The sequence below is a fragment of the Pseudophryne corroboree genome, chromosome 10 (genome assembly GCF_028390025.1).
Source record: "Pseudophryne corroboree isolate aPseCor3 chromosome 10, aPseCor3.hap2, whole genome shotgun sequence".
Classification (NCBI taxonomy): Eukaryota; Metazoa; Chordata; class Amphibia; order Anura; family Myobatrachidae; genus Pseudophryne; species Pseudophryne corroboree.
Window position 1 is genome coordinate 338348430 of NC_086453.1, and position 17643 is coordinate 338366072.

Consider the following 17643-nt stretch of genomic DNA (forward strand, 5'->3'; position numbering starts at 1 on the left):
AGTTATTGCATAGGCATCACATTTATCATGTGTGATGTGCTCAGAGAGAAGAAAAGACATATGACAGATGTAAATAAGAAATCCAGTATTGCAGGCAGCAAAGTTAGTACCAGTAATTGCAAAATCTCCCTAAATATGTTCCTACTGATGTTATATAGAAATATTTAGCAACAAGCATTTAAGCTTAGACATGGCCATGCGTGGAGCTACGCACACTCTTTGGGTGGAGCATGGGTAGTGATAAAGTAGAGAGAGAGATAAAGTTCCAGCCAATCAGCTCCTAACTGTCATTTTTTCAAACACTTGGCAGTTAGGAGTGGATTGTCTGGTACTTTTTCTCTCTTCGCTTTATCACTCTCCAAGGCTTTAGTACAATATATATTTTATTCAGTGTGACAGCAATTTAACCATACCCACTACTAATGAGTGAGCTTCTAAACAGACTTTCATGTCGGCAATAGATTTATTGTTTGTTTGTGAAAGGAAATACTGTACGGTGGGGAGACGTAATAGATTAGGCAGTTAGTGCCGCCTCTCTCCAGCCTCAAATCAGCTTTTGCATTGAGCACAGACGTGTAAAACATGACATGAAAAACACGTGGTTCCCATTTAGCAAAGGATGATACAGCTAGTAAAATGTATGATGAACATGCTCCGCAGTCTGCACAGAAACCGCTCTGTACTTTACAGCGATCTGCTTACAATCAGATTTCTGGGCCGCAGTTTGAGGGAAGGGAAAGTGCTATCCTGGCAGAGCACAACAGTGTGGTGCGTGCAATCTACTGTATGTCGTCTGCCGGGAGTGCAGGAATATTTACTCACATGTACACTAGTGGCACCAGCTATACCGCGATACATGCGCAAAGCTGAGCGTGACTATAACTGTAGTATCGCCTTCACCACAGTTACACATTGTTTCCCTAGTAATAGGGCCCCGGGCCCTTTGATATATTGACTCCTAGGTTGCATAGTTACCTCTGATTTAGGGTATCAGTCATTGTGCCTTATTTCTTATATATGACTGCCAACACAGACACTGGCCATGTAATAATGTGGTAGGCATTACATTATCCATAGTGGTCATGTAATAATGTGGTAGGCAATATATTATCCATAGTGGTCATGTAATAATGTGGGAAACAATGTGCATGCCCTGGATATGACATGCAATGATGCGATGAGCTAATGCAGTGCCCCGTATAGGTCACATAGTAATATGGTAAGAAGAGTGTTTGCCCTGGATATGTCATGTGATAATGCATGCCCCGGAATGGAATGTTTATGTGGTAATGTGCTCAGCAATGTTGGTCTTACGGATAGGTCTATTCATGAAGCAGTAATAAGAGTGGAGAAGTGAGCCAGTGAAGAAGTTGCCCATGGCAACCAATCAGCTGCTCTGTATAATTTTATAATATGCAAATTATAAATGTTACTTCAATGCTGATTGGTCGCCAGGGGCAACTTCTCCATGGGCTCACTTCTCCGCTCTTTTCAGTGCTTCATGAATAAACCCCAGAATATGTGATAATATACTGTAGTAGGCAATTCCATGGATAACACTTGTGGTAACGTGGAAAACAATGTGTGTGCCACAGATAGGTCAAGAGGTAATATAGACATCAATGTTCATGCCACAGATAGATTATGTGATAATGTAGTAAGCAATGTTGGTGCTATAGATAGATCATGTAATAATATTGTGACCATGTATCCCATGCATAGGTCATGTGATAATACAGTAACCAAGGTGCATGTCACGGATATGTCATATGTGGTAAGCACAGTGTTTGTCATGGATAGATCATGTGATAATGTGGTAGGGAAGGTGCATGTCACAGGTGGTGTGATAATGTGGTAAGGAAGGTGCATGTCACAGGTGGTGTGATAATGCGGTAGGGAAGGTGCATGTCACAGGGCGTGTGATAATGTGGTAAGGAAGGTGCATGTCACAGGTGGTGTGATAATGTGGTAAGGAAGGTGCATGTCACAGGTGGTGTGATAATGTGGTAGGGAAGGTGCATGTCACAGGTGGTGTGATAATGTGGTAAGGAAGGTGCATGTCACAGGTGGTGTGATAATGTGGTAGGGAAGGTGCATGTCACAGGTGGTGTGATAATGTGGTAGGGAAGGTGCATGTCACAAGTGGTGTGATAATGTGGTAGGGAAGGTGTAGGTCACAGGGCGTGTGATAATGTGGTAAGGAAGGTGTATGTCACAGGTGGTGTGATAATGTGGTAAGGAAGGTGTATGTCACAGGTGGTGTGATAATGTGGTAGGGAAGGTGCATGTGATAGGGCGTGTGATAATGTGGTAAGGAAGGTGTAGGTCACAGGGCGTGTGATAATGTGGTAAGGAAGGTGTATGTCACAGGTGGTGTGATAATGTGGTAGGGAAGGTGCATGTGACAGGGCGTGTGGTAAGGAAGGTGCATGTGACAGGGCGTGTGATAATGTGGTAAGGAAGGTGCATGTGACAGGGCGTGTGATAATGTGGTAGGGAAGGTGCATGTGATAGGGCGTGTGATAATGTGGTAAGGAAGGTGCATGTCACAGGGCGTGTGATAATGTGGTAAGGAAGGTGTATGTCACAAGTGGTGTGATAATGTGGTAAGGAAGGTGCATGTGACAGGGCGTGTGATAATGTGGTAAGGAAGGTGCATGTGATAGGGCGTGTGATAATGTGGTAAGGAAGGTGTAGGGTCACAGGGCGTGTGATAATGTGGTAAGGAAGGTGTATGTCACAGGGCGTGTGATAATGTGGTAAGGAAGGTGCATGTGACAGGGCGTGTGATAATGTGGTAAGGAAGGTGCATGTGACAGGGCGTGTGATAATGTGGTAAGGAAGGTGCATGTGATAGGGCGTGTGATAATGTGGTAAGGAAGGTGTAGGGTCACAGGGCGTGTGATAATGTGGTAAGGAAGGTGTATGTCACATGGCGTGTGATGTGGTAAGGAAGGTGCATGTGACAGGGCGTGTGATAATGTGGTAAGGAAGGTGTATGTCACATGGCGTGTGACGTGGTAAGGAAGGTGCATGTGACAGGGCGTGTGATAATGTGGTAAGGAAGGTGCATGTGACAGGGCGTGTGATAATGTGGTAAGGAAGGTGCATGTGACGGCGTGTGATAATGTGGTAAGGAAGGTGCATGTGATAGGGCGTGTGATAATGTGGTAAGGAAGGTGTAGGGTCACAGGGCGTGTGATAATGTGGTAAGGAAGGTGTATGTCACATGGCGTGTGATGTGGTAAGGAAGGTGCATGTGACAGGGCGTGTGATAATGTGGTAAGGAAGGTGCATGTGACAGGGCGTGTGATAATGTGGTAAGGAAGGTGCATGTGACAGGGCGTGTGATAATGTGGTAAGGAAGGTGCATGTGACAGGGCGTGTGATAATGTGGTAAGGAAGGTGTATGTCACATGGCGTGTGACGTGGTAAGGAAGGTGCATGTGACAGGGCGTGTGATAATGTGGTAAGGAAGGTGCATGTGACAGGGCGTGTGATAATGTGGTAAGGAAGGTGCATGTGACAGGGCGTGTGATAATGTGGTAAGGAAGGTGCATGTGACAGGGCGTGTGATAATGTGGTAAGGAAGGTGCATGTGATAGGGCGTGTGATAATGTGGTAGGGAAGGTGCAGGTCACAGGGCGTGTGATAATGTGGTAAGGAAGGTGCATGTCACAGGGCGTGTGATAATGTGGTAAGGAAGGTGCATGTGACAGGGCGTGTGATAATGTGGTAAGGAAGGTGCATGTGACAGGGCGTGTGATAATGTGGTAAGGAAGGTGCATGTGACAGGGCGTGTGATAATGTGGTAAGGAAGGTGCATGTCACAAGTGGTGTGATAATGTGGTAAGGAAGGTGCATGTGACAGGGCGTGTGATAATGTGGTAAGGAAGGTGCATGTGATAGGGCGTGTGATAATGTGGTAAGGAAGGTGTAGGGTCACAGGGCGTGTGATAATGTGGTAAGGAAGGTGTATGTCACAGGGCGTGTGATGTGGTAAGGAAGGTGCATGTGACAGGGCGTGTGATAATGTGGTAAGGAAGGTGTATGTCACATGGCGTGTGACGTGGTAAGGAAGGTATATGTCATAGGACGTGTGATAATGTGGTAAGGAAGGTGTAGGTCACAGGGCGTGTGATAATGTGGTAAGGAAGGTGCATGTGATAGGGCGTGTGATAATGTGGTAAGGAAGGTGTAGGGTCACAGGGTGTGTGATAATGTGGTAAGGAAGGTGTATGTCACAGGACGTGTGATAATGTGGTAAGGAAGGTGTAGGTCACAGGGCGTGTGATAATGTGGTAAGGAAGGTGCATGTGACAGGGCGTGTGATAATGTGGTAAGGAAGGTGCATGTCACATGGCGTGTGACGTGGTAAGGAAGGTATATGTCATAGGACGTGTGATAATGTGGTAAGGAAGGTGCATGTCACATGGCGTGTGACGTGGTAAGGAAGGTATATGTCATAGGACGTGTGATAATGTGGTAAGGAAGGTGTAGGTCACAGGGCATGTGATAATGTGGTAAGGAAGGTGTAGGTCACAGGGCGTGTGATAATGTGGTAAGGAAGGTGCATGTGATAGGGCGTGTGATAATGTGGTAAGGAAGGTGCATGTCACAGGGCGTGTGATAATGTGGTAAGGAAGGTGCATGTGACAGGGCGTGTGATAATGTGGTAAGGAAGGTGCATGTCACAGGGCGTGTGATAATGTGGTAAGGAAGGTGCATGTCACAGGGCGTGTGATAATGTGGTAAGGAAGGTGCATGTGACAGGGCGTGTGATAATGTGGTAAGGAAGGTGTAGGTCACAGGGCGTGTGATAATGTGGTAAGGAAGGTGCATGTGACAGGGCGTGTGATAATGTGGTAAGGAAGGTGCATGTGACAGGGCGTGTGATAATGTGGTAAGGAAGGTGCATGTGACAGGGCGTGTGATAATGTGGTAAGGAAGGTGCATGTCACAGGGCGTGTGATAATGTGGTAAGGAAGGTGCATGTGACAGGGCGTGTGATAATGTGGTAAGGAAGGTGCATGTGACAGGGCGTGTGATAATGTGGTAAGGAAGGTGCATGTGATAGGGCGTGTGATAATGTGGTAAGGAAGGTGTAGGGTCACAGGGCGTGTGATAATGTGGTAAGGAAGGTGTATGTCACATGGCGTGTGATGTGGTAAGGAAGGTGCATGTGACAGGGCGTGTGATAATGTGGTAAGGAAGGTGCATGTGACAGGGCGTGTGATAATGTGGTAAGGAAGGTGCATGTGACAGGGCGTGTGATAATGTGGTAAGGAAGGTGCATGTGACAGGGCGTGTGATAATGTGGTAAGGAAGGTGTATGTCACATGGCGTGTGACGTGGTAAGGAAGGTGCATGTGACAGGGCGTGTGATAATGTGGTAAGGAAGGTGCATGTGACAGGGCGTGTGATAATGTGGTAAGGAAGGTGCATGTGACAGGGCGTGTGATAATGTGGTAAGGAAGGTGCATGTGACAGGGCGTGTGATAATGTGGTAAGGAAGGTGCATGTGATAGGGCGTGTGATAATGTGGTAGGGAAGGTGCAGGTCACAGGGCGTGTGATAATGTGGTAAGGAAGGTGCATGTCACAGGGCGTGTGATAATGTGGTAAGGAAGGTGCATGTGACAGGGCGTGTGATAATGTGGTAAGGAAGGTGCATGTGACAGGGCGTGTGATAATGTGGTAAGGAAGGTGCATGTGACAGGGCGTGTGATAATGTGGTAAGGAAGGTGCATGTCACAAGTGGTGTGATAATGTGGTAAGGAAGGTGCATGTGACAGGGCGTGTGATAATGTGGTAAGGAAGGTGCATGTGATAGGGCGTGTGATAATGTGGTAAGGAAGGTGTAGGGTCACAGGGCGTGTGATAATGTGGTAAGGAAGGTGTATGTCACAGGGCGTGTGATGTGGTAAGGAAGGTGCATGTGACAGGGCGTGTGATAATGTGGTAAGGAAGGTGTATGTCACATGGCGTGTGACGTGGTAAGGAAGGTATATGTCATAGGACGTGTGATAATGTGGTAAGGAAGGTGTAGGTCACAGGGCGTGTGATAATGTGGTAAGGAAGGTGCATGTGATAGGGCGTGTGATAATGTGGTAAGGAAGGTGTAGGGTCACAGGGTGTGTGATAATGTGGTAAGGAAGGTGTATGTCACAGGACGTGTGATAATGTGGTAAGGAAGGTGTAGGTCACAGGGCGTGTGATAATGTGGTAAGGAAGGTGCATGTGACAGGGCGTGTGATAATGTGGTAAGGAAGGTGCATGTCACATGGCGTGTGACGTGGTAAGGAAGGTATATGTCATAGGACGTGTGATAATGTGGTAAGGAAGGTGCATGTCACATGGCGTGTGACGTGGTAAGGAAGGTATATGTCATAGGACGTGTGATAATGTGGTAAGGAAGGTGTAGGTCACAGGGCATGTGATAATGTGGTAAGGAAGGTGTAGGTCACAGGGCGTGTGATAATGTGGTAAGGAAGGTGCATGTGATAGGGCGTGTGATAATGTGGTAAGGAAGGTGCATGTCACAGGGCGTGTGATAATGTGGTAAGGAAGGTGCATGTGACAGGGCGTGTGATAATGTGGTAAGGAAGGTGCATGTCACAGGGCGTGTGATAATGTGGTAAGGAAGGTGCATGTCACAGGGCGTGTGATAATGTGGTAAGGAAGGTGCATGTGACAGGGCGTGTGATAATGTGGTAAGGAAGGTGTAGGTCACAGGGCGTGTGATAATGTGGTAAGGAAGGTGCATGTGACAGGGCGTGTGATAATGTGGTAAGGAAGGTGCATGTGACAGGGCGTGTGATAATGTGGTAAGGAAGGTGCATGTGACAGGGCGTGTGATAATGTGGTAAGGAAGGTGCATGTCACAGGGCGTGTGATAATGTGGTAAGGAAGGTGCATGTGACAGGGCGTGTGATAATGTGGTAAGGAAGGTGCATATGACAGGGCGTGTGATAATGTGGTAAGGAAGGTGCGAGATGACCTACGTTAGAGCTACAATATTTCCAGCTCGGTGTCGCCCATTCAGCTGAATGAAAATGCCACTTAAATGCTTGATATGTGACATTTACATTGGAAAAGGGCAAATCTTGGTCTGTGGACCCATCAGCAGCTAAGTGCCAATGCCCTCGGTCACCAGCTACCACCATATGTGGCATCTGGGCAGTAGTGAATAGCTACCCTCAGTCACTCAGGAGAATAGGTCCTGGAACCCGTATCGCACAGTTATCCTATAATGACACTGTGTCTATCTGCCGGTTCCGGGGCTTTATCTTCATACAACTCTCCCTAATATCAGTCTGAACTGAAATGTTGTTATTGGATTTTACATTTGCATCTACATTAGCAATAATTATTTTAGCATAATTACAGGGTTTGTAAATCATTTGGAAAACACATTCTGATATGTTCATAGCAAACTACAAGCATTTCTCTGGGTACTTGGCCCAAGACAACACAATCTCCCGACTGTCATCCTCACACAATATTGCACATTACATACATTACTGCTTCTCCAAGCAGGGGTAATCGTGCTATTAATTTGTATTCTTCAGCCTTGCACTTATAAATAGATGGGGATTCAAGCAGTAAATGACAGTGTGGCTAATTTGAAATAAGAAAGTGCAAATTGCCGGTGTGAAGGTAATCTAAGTGGAATTGGTTGCAGGACGGAAAACAATCTGGTGCTTTAATAAAGTGTTGTTTTCAAGTGACGCTAGGCAGCGCTTACCCCGGTTCTGTGGCTGGGAATTGTCTATGAGGAGAGCTATTTTTGTCAAATGCATATTTCACATTTGTTTGAAATGTATGAGTGCAGAAGCAATATATCCAAGTGCGCAGGTTATATTTCAAATGGAAGAGGAGCCTGAAGTACTGACTGCTGTTTTTAATGCCAGGCAATTGCTTCCACTGAATGTTAATGTGGAACAGTGTGTGCACAGAGCCTGCTTGTTGTCTTGTCACCTGTATTCACTGTATACCTGTAATGTGTGATGACACCTGGCTCTGTCACCTCGGAGCTGTGGAATATTGGGGCAGGATTGTAGTTATATGGGATGCAGAGGACATAGATGCTGAATCTGTCATGTGTGTTTGCACTCACGGAACATGATACAGGTTGAGTATCCCATATCCAAATATTCCGAAATACTGACTTTTTTGAGTGCGATAGTGAAACCTTTGTTTTCTGGTGGCTCAATGGGGGTAATTCCAAGTTGATCGCAGCAGGATATTTTTTAGCAGTTGGGCAAAACCATGTGCACTGCAGGGGGCCAGATATAACATTTGCAGAGAGAGTTAGATTTGGGTGGGTTATTTTGTTTCTGTGCAGGGTAAATACTGGCTGCTTTATTTTTACACTGCAATTTAGATTGCAGATTGAACTTACCACACCCAAATCTATCTCTCTCTGCACATGTTATATCTGCCTCCCCTGCAGTGCACATGGTTTTGCCCAACTGCTAAAAAATTTCCTGCTGCGATCAACTTGGAATTACCCCCTATGTACACAAACTTGGTTTACTACACAAAGTTATTAAAATATAAAATATTGTATTAAATGACCTTCAGGCTGTGTGTATAAGTTGTATATGAAACATAAATGAATTGTGTGAATGTACACACACTTTGTTTAATGCACAAAGTTATTAAAAAATATTGGCTAAAATTGCCTTCATGCTGTGTGTATAAGGTATATATGAAACATTAATGCATTCTGTACTTAGACTTGGCTCCCATCCCCATGATATCTCATTATGGTATGCAATTATTCCAAAATACGGAAAAATCCCATATCCAAATTACTTCTGGTCCCAAGCATTTTGGATAAGGGATACTCAACCTGTAGTACATAAAGGGACAATGCTGGGTCTTAGAGCTTTGTATGAGCTTTCTTATACCCCTTTCAGACCGCCACCTCTGAACACTGGTTATTGGCTTGTGAACGCGCATAACCCGTGTTCATGTGCGGTCTGAAAGGTGCCAGGGTTGAAATACAGAGTTGTTCACTCTCTATGTACGGGCGTCGCTTGGAGATCATATGATCTCCAAGTGACGCCCCCGCCGCAGCACCGCTGACGTCACCAACCCAGCAATATGTTGGGTTGCAGTCAGCGGCAGTGGGCGCCTGAGGTGGGGTGCACGCTGGGAGCTCCCGTGTGCAACCCGCCTCCGGCAGTCTGAAAGGGGCATATTTCAGCTACCTATTTTACTGCACAGTCACCCACCTGAGTACTTTCCAGGGACACTGGGCTGCAGATGGAGGGGAGGATGAGGCTCTGCAGTAGTGGGGAGGGTGCACTAGGCTGTGGGAGGAGTGGATGGGGCTCTAAGTGGTGCAGAGGGTGCGTTAGGCTGTTTGAAGCAGTGGTGTGGATGGTGCAATAGGCTGTGAATTGAGAGGATGGGGCTCTGCTGGTGGTGAGGAGGGTGCAGTAGGCTGTGAAGGGAAAGGATGGGGCTCTGCAGGTGGTGAGAAGGGCGCACTTGGTTGTGAAGGGAGAGGATGGGGCTCTGCGGTGGTGAGGACGGCACACTAGGCTGTGAGGGGAGAGGATGGGGCTTTGCATGTGTTGAGGAGGGTGCACTAGGCTGTGGGGGGAGAGGATGGGGCTCTGCCGGTGGTGAGGAGGGTGCACTAGGTTGGGGGAGAGAGTATGGGGCTCTGCAGGTGGTGAGGAGGGTGCACCCAGCTGTAGGAAGAGTGAATGGGGCTCTGCAGGTGGTGAGAAAGTTACACTAGGCTGTGAAGGGAGAGGATGGGGCTCTGTAGGTGGTAAGGAGGGTGTACTAGGCTGTAGGAGGAGTGGATGAGGCTCTGCAGGTGGTGAGGAGGGTGCACTAGGTTGTTGGTTGAGTGGATGAGGCTTTACAGGTGGTGAGGAGGATGCACTAGGCGGTGAGAGGAGAGGACGAAGCTCTGCAAGTGGTGAGGAGGGTGCATAAGGCTGTAGAGGAGAGGATGGGGCTTTGCAGGTGGCGAGGACGGCGCAGTAGGCTGTGAGGTGAGAGGATGGGGCTCTGCAGGTGGTGAGGAGGGTGCACTAGGCTGTGGGAGGAGTGGATAGGGGTCTGTAGGTAGTGAGGAAGGTGCACTAGGCAGTGAAGGGAGAGGATGGGGCTCTGTAGGTGGTAAGGAGGGTGTACTAGGCTGTAGGAGGAGTGGATGAGGCTCTGCAGGTGGTGAGGAGGGTGCACTAGGTTGTTGGTGGAGTGGATGAGGCTTTACAGGTGGTGAGGAGGATGCACTAGGCGGTGAGAGGAGAGGACGAAGCTCTGCAGGTGGTGAGGAGGGTGCATAAGGCTGTAGGGGAGAGGATGGGGCTTTGCAGGTGGCGAGGACGGCGCAGTAGGCTGTGAGGTGAGAGGATGGGACTCTGCAGGTGGTGAGGAGGGTGCACTAGGCTGTGGGAGGAGTGGATAGGGGTCTGTAGGTAGTGAGGAAGGTGCACTAGGCAGTGAAGGGAGAGGATGGGGCTCTGCAGGTGGTGAGAAGGGTGCACTAGGCTGTGAGAGGATTGGATGATGCTCTGTAGGTGATGAGGGTGCATTAGGCTGTGTGGGGAGAGGATGGGGCTCTGTAGGTGTTGTGGAGGGTGCACTAGGCTGTGAAGGGAGAGGGTGGGGCTCTGCGGTGGTGAGGAGGGTGCACTAGGCTGTGAGGGGAGAGGATGGAGCTCTGCGGTCATGAGGACGGCACACTAGGCTGTGAGGGGAGAGGATGGGGCTTTGCATGTGTTGAGGAGGATGCACTAGGCTATGGGGGGAGAGTATGGGGATCTGCCGGTGGTGAGGAGGGTGCACTAGGTTGGGGGAGAGAGTATGGGGCTCTGCAGGTGGTGAGGAGGGTGCACCCGGCTGTGGGAAGAGTGAATGGGGCTCTGCAGGTGGTGAGAAGGGTGCACTAAGTTGTTGGTGGAGGGGATGAGGCTTTACAGGTGGTGAGGAGGATGCACTTGGCGGTAAGAGGAGAGGATGAGGCTCTGCAGGTGGTGAGGAGAGTGCACTAGACTGTGGGAGGAGTGGATGGTGTTCTGCTGATGGTGAGGACGGTGCACTAGGCTGTGAGGGGATTAGATGGGGCTCTGCAGGTGGTGAGGAGGATGCACTAGGCTGTGAGGGGAGAGGATGGGGCTTTGCAGGTGGTGAGGAAGGTGCACCTGGCTGTGGGAGGAGTGGATTTGGCTCTGCAGGTGGTGAGGAGGATGCACTAGGCGGTAAGAGCTGAGGATGGGGCTTTGCAGGTGGTGGGGAGGGTGCATCTGGCTGTGGGAGGAGTGGATTTGGCTCTGCAGGTGGTGAGGAGGATGCACTAGGCGGTAAGAGCTGAGGATGGGGCTTTGCAGGTGGTGGGGAGGGTGCACCTGGCTGTGGGAGGAGTGGATTTGGCTCTGTAGGTGGTGAGGAGGATGCACTAGGCGGTAAGAGCTGAGGATGAGGCTCTGCAGGTGGTGAGGAGAGTGCACTAGGCTTTGGGAGGAGTGGATGGTGCTCTGCTGGTGGTGAGGATGGTGTATTAGGCTGTGAGGGGAGATGATGGGGCTCTGCAGGTGGTGAGGAGGGTGCACCTGGCTGTGGGAGGAGTGGATGGGGCTCTGCAGGTGGTGAGGAGGGTGCACTAGGTTGTGGGGGAGAGTATGGAGCTCTGCAGGTGGTGAGGAGGGTGCACCTGGCTGTGGGAGGAGTGGATGGGGCTCTGCAGGTGGTGAGGAGGGTGCACTAAGTTGTGAGGGGAGAGTATGGGGTTCTGCAGGTGGTGAGGAGAGTGAATGGGGCTCTGTAGGTGGTGAGGAGGGTGCACTAGGCTGTGGGAGAAGTGGATGGGACTCTGCAGGTGGGGAGGAGGATGCACTAGGTTGTGGGGGAGAGTATGGAGCTCTGCAGGTGATGAGGAGTGTGCACCTGGCTGTGGGAGGAGAGGATGGGGCTCTGCAGGTGGTGAGGAGCTTGCACTAGGTTGTGGGGGAGAGTGTGGAGCTCTGTAGGTGGTAAGGAGGGTGTTCTAGGCTGTGGGAGGAGAGGAAGAGGCTCTGCAGGTGGTGATGAGGTTGCACTAGGTTGTGAGGGGAGAGTATGGGGCTCTGCAGGTGGTGAGGAGAGTGAATGGGGCTCTTCAGGTGGTGAGAAGGGTGCAGTAGGCCGTGGGAGAAGTGGAAGGGGCTCTGCAGGTGGTGAGGAGGGTGCACTAGGCAGTGAAGGGAGAGGATGGGGCTCTGCAGGTGGTGAGAATGGTGCACTAGGCTGTGAGGGGAGAGTATGGGGCTCTGCAGGTGGTGAGGACGGCGCACTAGGCTGTGAGGGGAGAGGATGGGGCTCTTCAGTTGAGGAGGGTGCACTAGGCAGTAAAGGGAGAGGATGGGGCTCTGGAGGGGGTGAGAAGGGTGCACTAGGCTGTGAGGGGAGTGGATGCTGCTCTGTAGGTGATATGGAGGGTGTACTAGGCTGTGGGAGGAGTGGATGAGGCTCTGCAGGTGGTGAGGAGGGTGCAGTAAGTTGTTGGTGGAGTGGATGAGGCTTTACAGGTGGTGAGGAGGATGCATTAGGCGGTAAGAGGAGAGGATGAGGCTCTGCAGGTGGTGAGGAGGGTGCACTTGGCTGTGGGAGGAGTGGATGGGGCTCTGCAGGTGGTGAGGAGGGTGTACTAGGTTGTGGGGGAGAGTATGGAGCTCTGCAGTTGGTGAGGAGGGTGCACCTGGCTGTGGGAGGAGTGGATTGGGCTCTGCAGGTTGTGAGGGGAGAGTATGTGGCTCTGCAGGTGGTGAGAGTGAATGGGGCTCTGCAGGTGGTGAGGAGGGTGCACTAGGCTGTGGGAGAAGTGGAAGGGGCTCTGCAGGTGGTGAAGGAGGGTGCACTAGGTTGTGGGGGAGAGTATGGAGCTCTGCAGGTGATGAGAAGGGTGCACCTGGCTGTGGGAGGAGTAGGTGAGGCTCTGCAGGAGGTGAGGAGATTGCACTAGGTTGTGGGGGGGAGGATGGGGCACTGTAGGTGGTGAGCAGGGTGTACTAGGCTGTGGGAGGAGTGGATGAGGCTCTGCAGGTGGTGAGGAGGGTGCACTAGGTTGTTGGTGGAGTGAATGAGGCTTTACAGGTGGTGAGGAGGATGCACTAGGCGGTGAGAGGATGAAGTTCTGCAGGTGGTGAGGAGGGTGCACTAGGCTGTAGGGGAGAGGATGGGGCTTTGCAGGTGGCGAGGACGGCGCAGTAGGCTGTGAGGTGAGAGGATGGGGCACTGCAGGTGGTGAGGAGGATGCACCCAGCTGTGGGGAGAGTGAATGGGGCTCTGCAGGTGGTGAGGAGGGTGCACTTGGCTGTGGGAGGAGTGGATAGTGGTCTGTAGGTTGTGAGGAAGGTGCACTAGGCAGTGAAGGGAGAGGATGGGGCTCTGCAGGTGGTGAGAAGGGTGCACTAGGCTGTGAGGGGATTGAATGATGCTCTGTAGGTGATGAGGGTGCATTAGGCTGTGGGGAGAGGATGGGGCTCTGTAGGTGTTGAGGAGGGTGCACTAGGCTGTGAAGGGAGAGGGTGGGGCTCTAGGTGGTGAGGAGGGTGCACTAGGCTGTGAGGGGAGAGGATGGGCCTCTGCAGTGGTGAGGAGGGCACACTAGGATGTGAGGGGAGAGGATGGGGCTTTGCATGTGTTGAGAAGGATGCACTAGGCTATGGGGGGAGAGAATGGGGATCTGCCGGTGGTGAGGAGGGTGCACTAGGTTGGGGGAGAGAGTATGGGGCTCTGCAGGTGGTGAGGAGGGTGCACCCGGCTGTGGGAAGAGTGAATGGGGCTCTGCAGGTGGTGAGAAGGGTGCACTAGGCTGTGAGGGGAGTGGATGATGCTCTGTAGGTGATATGGAGGGTGTACTAGGCTGTGGGAGGAGTGGATGAGGCTCTGCAGGTGGTGAGGAGGGTGCACTAAGTTGTTGGTGGAGGGGATGAGGCTTTACAGGTGGTGAGGAGGATGCACTAGGCGGTAAGAGGAGAGGATGAGGCTCTGCAGGTGGTGAGGAGAGTGCACTAGACTGTGGGAGAAGTGGATGGTGCTCTGCAGGTGGTGAGGAGGGTGCACTAGGCTGTGAGGGGAGACGATGGGGCTTTGCAGGTGGTGAGGAGGGTGCACCTGGCTGTGGGAGGAGTGGATTTGGCTCTGCAGGTGGTGAGGAGGATGCACTAGGCGGTAAGAGCTGAGGATGGGGCTTTGCAGGTGGTGAGGAGATTGCACTAGGTTATGGGGGAGAGTATGGAGCTCTGTAGGTGGTGAGGAGGGTGTTCTAGGCTGTGGGAGGAGTGGATGAGGCTCTGCAGGTGGTGATGAGGTTGCACTAGGTTCTGAGGGGAGAGTATGGGGCCCTGCAGGTGGTGAGGAGTGTGAATGGGGCTCTGCAGGTGGTGAGGAGGGTGCACTAGGCTGTGGGAGAAGTGGAAGGGGCTCTGCAGGTGGTGAGGAGGGTGCACTAGGCAGTGAAGGGAGATGATGGGGCTCTGCAGGTGGTGTGGAGGGTGCACTAGGCTGGGCTCTGCAGGTGGTGAGAAGGGTGCACTAGGCTGTGAGCGGAGTGGATGATGCTCTGTAGGTGATGAGAAGGGTGTACTAGCTGTGGGAGGAGTGGATGGGGCTCTGCAGGTGGTGAGGAGGATGCATTAGGCTGTGGGAGGAGTGGATGGGGCTCTGCAAGTGGTAAGATTGGTGCACTAGGCTATGGGAGGAATGGATTTTTTGCTCTGCAGGTGGTGAGGAGGGTGCACTAGGCTTTGGGAGGAGTGGATGGGGCTCTACAGTTTTTGAGGAGGGTGCACTAGGCTTTGGGAGGAGTGGATGGGGCTCTGCAGGTGGTAAGGAGGGTGCATTAGGCTTTGGGAGGAGTGGATGGGCTCTGCGGGTTTTGAGGAGGGTGCACTAGGCTTTGGGAGGAGTGGATGGGGCTCTGCAGGTGGTGAGGAGGGTGCACTAGGCTGTGGGAGGAGTGGATGGGGCTCTGCAGGTGGGGAGGAGGGTGCACTAGGCTTTGGGAGGAGTGGATGGGGCTCTACATGTGGTGAGGAGGGTGCACTAGGCTGTGGGAGGAGTGGATGGGGCTCTGCAGGTGGTGAGGAGGGTGCACTAGGCTGTGGGAGGAGTGGATGGGGCTCTGCAGGTGGGGAGGAGGGTGCACTAGGCTTTGGGAGGAGTGGATGGGGCTCTACATGTGGTGAGGAGGGTGCACTAGGCTGTGGGAGGTGTGGATGGGGCTCTGCAGGTGGTGAGGAGGGTGCACTAGGCTGTGGGAGGAGTGGATGGGGCTCTGCTGGTGGTGAGGAGGGTGCACTAGGCTGTGGGAGGAGTGGATTGGGCTCTGCTGGTGGTGAGGAGGGTGCACTAGGCTGTGGGAGGAGTGTATGGGGCTCTGCAGGTGGGGAGGAGGGTGCACTAGGCTTTGGGAGGAGTGGAAGGTGCTCTACAGGTGGTGAGGAGGGTGCACTAGGCTTTGGGAGGAGTGGGTGGGGCTCTGCAGGTGGTGAGGATGGTGCATTAGGCTGTGGGAGGAGTGGATGGGGCTCTGCTGGTGGTGAGGAGGGTGCACTAGGCTGTGGGAGGAGTAGATTGGGCACTGAACTGCAGGTTGTGAGAAGGGTGCACTGCCACACTGTAGTGCTTTCATTTCATATTGTGCCACATTACACAGCCCCAGTTCATAATTATATACTGTAACTTTATAATGCCTTCCAGTTCATCTTGATACCACCTTACAATAAGTAGGTCCAGGGACATAATTAGATATATTGTAGGCCCCAAGGCAAAGGGCCCCTATGTATCACCCAATGGTGAAAGAATATATATAACACATGTAACTGTGACAGGGAAGGTGGCCCCTCTCAGCTCTGGCCCCCATAGTAGCTGCACTACCCGGAAACCTATGGTAGATACACCATTGTATATAATACATGTAACTGTGACAGGGAAAGTGGCCCCTCTCAGCTCTGGGCCCCATAGCAGCTACGCTCTTGTCTTTAGGCGTCTCCTGTCTGGAGGTGTCAGACAGTGGAACCTGTATGTCCTGATGTACACCAAGTCTCCTGACTACTAGTATGTTTATTGTCCTGTTGATGATAGAAGCTGGGTTTTCATATTTATATGTTGTTTATTTTATGTTTTATTATGTGTGAGAGATGTATTGATTTTTGTGCATGGATTTGCTTTTACAGATTACCTCTTCATGGTTGTAAAACATGTCTGAAATGGTTTCTGTCCCAATCAAAAGATGAAGCTTTTTCTCGGAGACTTGTTAGTGACCTGGTTTTGAAGGTCAGAGATTGAATGTGTGAAGTGCAGAAGTATTTAACTCCTACAAGCGATGGCAGCCACAGTCACCCCCGTAGACAGTCTGAATGGAGGCAGATGGTGAAATGATCCTCATTCCTCGTTTCACCATAGATGAGGCTCTCAAGGAGAAAGAGTTTAATTAATTCAAGACCCTCCCCACCTCAACTCCAATTCCATTCCGCCCGTCCTGTCTTGTCAGTCTCTGACTCCTAAGCATGCCTTCTCTGGGTCAGGTGCTCGTCACAGAGCTGACACTCAAGATTCAGAGCGGCCAAGCATACAGTAATAGAAGGAATGATTTATGATACTGTGTTGCTGTTATATGTTGTTACAGTCAGTATGTGAGGCTTTGGGTGCTGTTGCTGGGATACAGGGAAGGCATATAGACTGTAAAGGTAAGACTGGTTGTAAGGTGAGATTTGAAGGCTGGACAGGCTGCAAAGTATCATAGGGAGACAGGAGGGGGTATATGGTTATACGTGAAGGCAGGACTGGCTATAAAGTAATATATGAAGGTAGCACAAGCTGTAAGGTGACATATTAAGGCAGGACAGGTTGTAAGCATGTGCAGTTTTAGGTGCGGGCAAGCAGGACGGCTGCCCTGGACACTACGGCCTGAGGGTGCAGCCGCTATCACCCCGCTGGCGCCTGCCTGCACCCCACACACTGGCCGTAGCAGGATACGTGGTCGCCCGCTGCAGCCAATACTAAGGAGGGAGGGAGACGCTAGAGGTCCTACTGGACCTCTAGCATCTGGAGGAGAGCTGGAAGACTGGCGCTAGAGGTCAAATAGGAACTCTAGCATCTGAAAGCTCTGGGAACGCTGGTGGCTGGAAAAGATACAGAAATGCATCTTCTCCCATGTAAACCCTTCATAAGGAGCATGAGTTCCCTGGCAACGGGCAAGAAATCCCTGGCAACGAGTATGAAACCCTTGGCAATGAGCATAAAAACCCCTGGCAACAGGCATGGAACCAAGAGCAGGAAATCCCTGGCAACGGGCATGAGTCCCCTGGCAATTTGCAGGTAATTTAAAAGTAATTAGAAGCCTTACTGTGGGACATAATTTGTGAAGGACATTATTGTGTGGGGGGTATAAAATGGTATCCGGGGCATAACTGTAACATAGTAACATAGTTTCTGAGGTTGAAAAAATGCAATTTGTCCATCAAGTTCAACCAATTTGTGGTCTTCTACACTGTATTATTTTTATGACTAATTTTAACTTTTGTGAATGCCGGCGTTATGTTTATTCCTTTTTTTTTTTTACTATAGTGTGTGATCTACCCTCCATAACCCTGTATATCCTTATCCATTAGGAATTTGTCTAGCCCATTTC

The 17643-nt window shown here is 50.9% G+C and overlaps 1 protein-coding gene across 5 annotated transcripts in view; it reads left to right on the forward strand.

The window, feature by feature from the left end:
• The window catches only part of OPCML (opioid binding protein/cell adhesion molecule like), a 994952-nt gene that overhangs the window by 745039 nt on the left and 232270 nt on the right, over positions 1-17643 (forward strand). The window contains exon 1 of one of the 5 annotated variants that reach the window (XM_063943624.1): positions 1728-1774. The exons of the other annotated variants lie outside the window; for them this stretch is intronic. Coding sequence (XP_063799694.1) covers positions 1752-1774 — 23 coding nt within the window. The 5' untranslated portion in view covers positions 1728-1751. Of the gene's footprint in view, positions 1-1727; positions 1775-17643 lie in introns of those variants that run through there. 5 annotated transcript variants of the gene reach the window in all.